The sequence below is a fragment of the Remersonia thermophila genome, chromosome 4 (assembly GCF_042764415.1).
Source record: "Remersonia thermophila strain ATCC 22073 chromosome 4, whole genome shotgun sequence".
NCBI classification, from domain to species: Eukaryota; Fungi; Ascomycota; class Sordariomycetes; order Sordariales; family Chaetomiaceae; genus Remersonia; species Remersonia thermophila.
In genome coordinates, this window is record NC_092220.1 from 1858643 (window position 1) to 1864888 (window position 6246).

The following is a 6246-nucleotide window of genomic DNA, read 5'->3' on the forward strand; positions in this document are numbered from 1 at the left end:
GGACTTGGCACCTGATGGATCCCATCCAATCCCGCTCGACAAGGCTGCCTCAGGCCACAACTTCTCCGGCTTTGTCCGGGTCAAAGAAACTCGCGCGCAACTCCGTCTCGAAATCGCAACTTGGAAATCCCAGTCCCCAAAGCACAACTGTCCTGCCGCCATTGAAGCAGCCCTTCGCTCATTCTCACCGCCCTAGTCACCATGGTCTACCCCGTACGTATCCAACACACGCTCCCACCACCCGCGCCGATTTCTCGAGCTTCCCGAGCCGCTGCACCGACGCTGATGTATTTGCACACGATGCCGCCAACGCCGGAGCTAACCACTGTCATGCCAGACCCTCGCTCGCCGGGCCGCTGACCTGCCGCGGTACCAGAGCCCGTACGCTCCCAAGTAGGTTCCCACCCCCTATCCATGGACAAGTCCCCAGTCCTACGGCCGACGCGGCCGGCATCCCGCATCGCGCACCTCGGCCGTACCGCCTTGCTGCGGGGCTGGGCCCGATGCGGCGTTCTTCTGCTCAGCGGGTGCTGACGGTCCCCAGGTACTACTACCAGAGCCAGGTCGCCGGCATCACGACCCAGACCTTCCTCAAGACGTAAGCCCGCAACCTCCCGCATCCCCCGACGATAGGATGCACCTCGATGCAAAAGAGATATGGAAGGAGGGGTTCATGGCGAGTGCCGGACGGTCAACCTGAGGAACACGGAGAGGCCTGTTGGGCATTCTTCGGAGCTCCTGCTTGGCGACACGGCCCGGGGGGGGGGGGGGGGGGGGGGGGGACTTGCACGCTTGATAGCCCCCCTTCTTCCCCCAATGCGCACGCGGTGTGGTGGACCAGGGCTGACGGTGACCCAGCGGTGTCAAGGCCGGCTTCTTCGGCGGCGTCGCCCTCTTTGCCGTCCTCTTCTTCGGTTCGGGCATCCCCAGGATCCAGCGTGACATTCTCCAGGTACGGCATCCCCCGCAAACGCGCACAACATGACATGAGCGCATCCTCCGGCCGTGGCTTGCTGACCCCCCTATAGAAGATTCCGGTCATCGGCAGCCGTTTCGAGAAGGAGATCCACCCCCAGGACAACGTGAGTTCGACAGGCGCGCCTCGTAATAGCTACGGCAGACTGACGCTTGACAGCCCTTCTAAATCCTCTTTGCCTTGTCGGGACGTGGTGTCGGGTGGGGTCCGTCTGGAGAGCGATGGCGTCCGGGGTGTTATACGGCACGTAGAAGAAAAATTCATAGACAGTCCTGCATACACCCTCGTTTTCCCGTTGGCGGGTCCTTGCGTGAACTCCAAGCGTTTGCCATCTCAAACGCTCAGCTTTAGGAGCACGGGGTACAAAAATCCCTGGGTGGTTGTGCCACCCATTCCCACCTTCATCTCACTTACATGAACGCACGGACCAACTTCGCGTTGGCTCATTCGGTGGGAAGTTGTCCTCAACGCATGCACCAAAACAAACCACACCTTCGGTTGCGCTGCGACAACATCAAGTCCGTGGTGAGAGCCAACAACATGCACTCTCCTTGATCTGTGAATCATCCTCCCGTTCGACATGGAGGTGATACGGACAATTGTCGGTTGCCTGACCTGGGCCGAAGTGGCCCAAGGCCTAGCGTTGGGTGTCGTTTGCAGCCGGTTGCTCACGGTGAGCTCCGAACGGGAGTGGGCGCAGGCCGTCTTCGCCCCGAGGTTCCAGCCGCGCCGCGATGGGCTGAACAGCCTCGGCTTCTGGGCTCTTTACTTGGCCGCCCGGTGCTGGCTGAACCTCGTCAACACGTACGTCCCGGAGCCGTATCTGGTGAGTCTCATCCCGGAGGAACCCCAAGCCGAAAAGGGGCCCTTCCGCTGATGCCTCGCCAGGACGAAGTCTTCCACATCCCCCAGGCGCAGAAATACTGCGAGGGTCGCTTCTGGTATTGGGATGACAAGATCACGACCCCTCCGGGCCTGTACGAACGCCCCCGGCTCATGAAACCTTGCGTTTGTCTCCATTCGTCCGCTCACCCAGCACCAGGTACCTCCTGAGCGTCGCGTATCACAAGCTGCGCATGCTGCCCGCGTGCACCGCGGCAAGCCTGCGCTCCAACAACGTCCTCGCCACCGTCCTGACCGGCCTGCTGGCGGCGCAATGCCGCCATCTCCTGGAGATGCGCTCCGCCGAGCGCGAGGGGAGCCGCGTCCCGCGAAGCGTCTCCGCCTACGCCTCCCGCACCGGCGTCAACGTGGCCGCGATGCCCGTCATCTTCTTCTTCTCCGGCCTCTACTACACCGATGTGTTTTCCGCCCTGGTCGTGCTCGTCGCCTACCGCAACCACCTGTTGCGGCTGGGGGCCGGCGCCCCGAGCCTTGCGAGCGACGTCCGGACCGTCCTTCTGGGCATCGCGGCGCTCTTGATGCGGCAGACCAACGTCTTCTGGGTGGTGGTGTACATGGGCGGATCCGAGGCCGTCTACGTCCTTGGCCGGAACGGGAAGAAGGACCTGCATGACCCTCTGCTGGATCAATCCGACCTTGCGGGTACGTGGTTGGCGCTGTTTTTTTGTTCGCCTCGTCGTCGTCAAACATCGCTGACAGGCCGCTCCAGACTGGGTGTTGTGCGCCTTGAGCGTGGCGACGGCTGCCCTCCGCAGCCCCGGGAGGGTCCTGCGCCAGGTATGGCCGCACATCACGATCCTCGCTCTGTTTGCGGGGTTTGTCGCTTGGAACGGCGGCGTCGTGCTCGGTTCGTTCCTCCCCTCCTCGCCCCCCTCCCCATCACGTCAACGTCCCGCGCTAACGTGATGCGCCCCCAGGAGACAAATCCAACCACGTCGCCACCCTCCACCTCCCGCAGCTGCTCTACATCTGGCCCTTCTTCGCCTTCTTCTCCGCGCCGCTGCTCCTCCGCTCCGCGGCCCTGCTCTTGCGCCAACCGCTGCCCTACCTCCTGCGCCTCGCGGGGCTCGCCTCGCGCCGGCGCGCGCTCGTCGCCGCGCCGCACGTCCTCCTCGCCGCCTTCTTCTCCCTCCTCGCCGTGCGCTACAACACCATCGTCCACCCCTTCACCCTCGCCGACAACCGCCACTACATGTTCTACGTCTTCCGCCGGACCATCCTCCGCGGGCCCGGCGTGCGCCTGCTGCTCGTCGCGCCGTACACCCTGTGTCGGTGGCTGGTATGGGACCAGCTAACAGGGCCGTCAACGGCGCCCCATCCCTCTGCCAGCTCCACCTTGATCCCCACCGCCAACACCACCACCACTACCACCGGCGGCAGCAGCGGCGGCAGCGGCGGCAGCGGCGGCGGTGCTGCTGGCCCCGCGGGTTCCAAGGAGAATGAACGTGCCGATACCAAGCCGGATAACGAGCACCTCCCGCTCCCCCGCCAAGCCGCGCCCCCCGCATCCGCCCTCCCGCCAAGAACCTCCACCGCCCTCCTCTGGCTCCTGGCCACCTCCCTCTCGCTCGTCACCGCCCCGCTGGTCGAGCCTCGCTACTTTATCCTGCCGTGGGTGTTTTACCGCCTGCTGGTGCCGGCTTGGACGCCCGGGGGAGGAAGAGAAGAAGGAGGAGAAGGAGAAGGAGGAGAAAGAGGAGGGACGGACGTGCGCTTGGGATGGGAGAGGGCGTGGTTTTTCGTGGTCAACGCGGCGACCATGTACGTGTTTTTGCGCAAGGGGTTCGTGTGGAGGGGCGAGGATGGAGAGGTGCTGGACGGCGGGAGGGTGCAGAGGTTTATGTGGTAGCATCATCCCTGTCTCTGCCGAATCCTTTGCGCTTGGGCATGACGAATCGCGTCGAAGGAAATGGCAAAAGGGGAGCTGTTTCATGCCTTCTTCCTCGAGTTCGCCGTCTACCATGCACAACCTCTCTGAGGTTCGCCACAGCGTTGCCTCCAACGTTTATGCACAGGAATAAGACGGTCAGTCAATAGGTTTATATTGGACACCCCAATCGCAAATTCCTCTGTCGACGATGCTGTATGCGGATTTCGCCACGTTTGTTACAAGCACGGATCGGTTCTTTTTCCATCCCCCATAACGCCCTGTACCCTCCCTCGCCCGATGTGATACCCAACCGACCTTGCCCATGTTTCCTGCAAAACAAAACAAAAAAAAGTAAATCCCTGCGTTCCATGCTCATGCCGTAAACGCCGCCCGTCAGCCATCGCATCGCCCATTCTGTGATAACCCTGTCCTGTGATCCCATGTTTTTGTTGGTTTCCCATGCTTTCTCAGCCAAGCCCTACCCTTTTCACGCCTCACAAGCTCAACCGATCCAAACTTAACCTATCCCCGCTCCTGATCCTGCGCACGACGCCCAGCTTGAAAAACCTCTCCTCCCCCGTGGCCGTCCTGCCGCCGATGTACAGCCTGTCGGCCCCGAGTGCCTCCCGGAACCCCTCGCTGCTGCTATCGCTCCCCCTTCTTCGGCCGTGGTGATTGTCCCGGCCGCCCTGCGGTATGGGAATGCCGGAGCTGTGGTGGTGGCCGTGGTGCTGGTGCTGATGCTGGTGCTGGTTCTGGTGCTGGTGGTGATGCCGGGAGGTGTGCAGCGGCAGGTGGCTCATGACCGCGCCGGAGCGGGAGGACGGCGACGTGGCTTGCGACGAGGAGGCCGTCGCGGTCGGGGCGGTGGAGATGGAGCGCGGGTTGGACGCGGCAACCTGTTGCGCCGCGGCGGCAGAGGGCTGCGTGGAGGGCTTGTTGGGCTGCTGGGCCGACGCGCTCGCGGTGGAGAGGGAGGCTGGGGTTTGGCGGAAGGCGGCGAAGAAGGTGGAGAGGAAGAAGGGTCGCTGGGAAGACATGGCGGCGGCGACGGCAAGGGTGCGGTAGGACAGAGGGCACAGCGAGGGCGTTCTCTGCGGGCTTGCGACGGTGGCTTGTCTGCGGCGATAAGGGGTTGTCGGAAGGGGCAGCGATCCAGGGAGTCGGTCGACCGAGTCGGATGGCAGCGTCGCTGATGGCTACAACGTCCCACCCCGAAAGAGCAAATGCCCTCGGTCGCAAGCAATCGCGGACGGCTGCTCGAGGGAAAAAATGTCTCAAAGACGGCGTGCGTCTGGCCGTTGGAGGGTCGGCTCCGGGCTGTCCCAGTCGCGCGGTTGCAAACTGATGTAATGCGCTTGGCGGTTTGCCTGCGTTGTGGCGTTTTCTCGGCTTGCCGAGAGAGATAGGAACGCCTGCCGCGTGGTTGGCGTTGGGTCAAAAGGCAAAGGACAGAAAGGCAGATAAATGGCTCGGGTCGTGATGGCGCGATGGACGGACGGCTGTCGGAAAAAAGGACCAACGCATCTTTGGGTTGGCCGCCGTTGGAGGATTCGAGGTGGAAAATCAAGGTTTCGGTCGGAACAACCTTGACGAGCATTGACGCACTGCAAGCGTGACCATCCATGTGGTCGCGATCAGATTGCCGCTGCTGCAACAAGGGCCTCGGCCGATCCCGGGTCCACACCGTCCAATCAGCGTCGTTGGGATTCCGACGGTCTGCCCCCCGGGGGTGGTGGGCGGGGCAACGGCAACCGCCGGCAACGCGGGGCAACGGAGCGACGCCAACTGCCAGCCCAAGCGAAGGGGGGTCCTGTGGCCAATGGATGCGGGGCGAGCTCGTCGGGGCACGTTCAAATTGGGCAACTTACACACGAGGTTGCTGCTGCCCAAGTCGCCTCAACCCTGACCTCAGGCCCACTCTACGGTGCAGGACTGGCCGGAGCAGCCGAGTGCCTCTGGGCATTAGGTAAAGGTCAAAGCAGCGCACGCGTATCCTTTCCGGCTTACTCTTTTGTCGTCCGAGAGCCATTCGTCCGAGACTCGGGCGTCATCAGACCATGGATAGGTACCTAGGCACCTACTGTATGTCCTCTTTGCTTCGACATTGCCTCCAGCAGCGCCGGGTCCTTGCTGCCTAACACATAGGGACAGACACCAAGGCAAGGGCGAAAGCTTCCGTTGTGATACTTCACAAAACATCTTCAATGCTGTCTCGTTGAATAAATCATATGCCCGTTCTTGTTGACTCCCTTATTAGTCAATCCGCAACAACTCTTTCGCGTTTCTTACGTAAGGTACGTCTTTGCACTATACTATAAGAAACCGAACAACCATGAGCCGCAGCTCATTACCTAATTAGGACAGAAAATGAGCTCTGCTGTTCCAGACAAGAAAAGGACATATCCTCCAAGGCCGGTCAAGGATCGACGAGACTCATGGTGGACGGAGTAGTTAAAAAAAGAAATGAATCATAGAACAAGAATTGGACATAGGG

The 6246-nt window shown here is 61.8% G+C and overlaps 3 protein-coding genes across 3 annotated transcripts; 2 read left to right on the forward strand and 1 right to left on the reverse strand.

The window, feature by feature from the left end:
- Positions 1 to 201: 201 nt before the first annotated feature.
- VTJ83DRAFT_4666 (uncharacterized protein) lies at positions 202 to 1144 on the forward strand (the record flags this gene model as incomplete). The annotated part of the gene is made up of 6 exons (XM_071011180.1): positions 202 to 213; positions 338 to 393; positions 545 to 598; positions 859 to 952; positions 1029 to 1082; positions 1136 to 1144. The coding sequence occupies 6 exons, from the start codon at positions 202 to 204 to the stop codon at positions 1142 to 1144; spliced, it is 279 nt and encodes a 92-aa protein (XP_070866116.1).
- A 412-nt stretch (positions 1145 to 1556) lies between these two features.
- On the forward strand, positions 1557 to 3728 carry VTJ83DRAFT_4667 (uncharacterized protein; the record flags this gene model as incomplete). The annotated part of the gene is made up of 5 exons (XM_071011181.1): positions 1557 to 1802; positions 1865 to 1953; positions 2019 to 2521; positions 2589 to 2726; positions 2797 to 3728. The coding sequence occupies 5 exons, from the start codon at positions 1557 to 1559 to the stop codon at positions 3726 to 3728; spliced, it is 1908 nt and encodes a 635-aa protein (XP_070866117.1).
- A 515-nt stretch (positions 3729 to 4243) lies between these two features.
- VTJ83DRAFT_4668 (uncharacterized protein) lies at positions 4244 to 4789 on the reverse strand (the record flags this gene model as incomplete). Its single annotated transcript, XM_071011182.1, has 1 exon — positions 4244 to 4789. The coding sequence occupies one exon, from the start codon at positions 4787 to 4789 to the stop codon at positions 4244 to 4246; it is 546 nt and encodes a 181-aa protein (XP_070866118.1).
- Positions 4790 to 6246: the final 1457 nt, after the last annotated feature.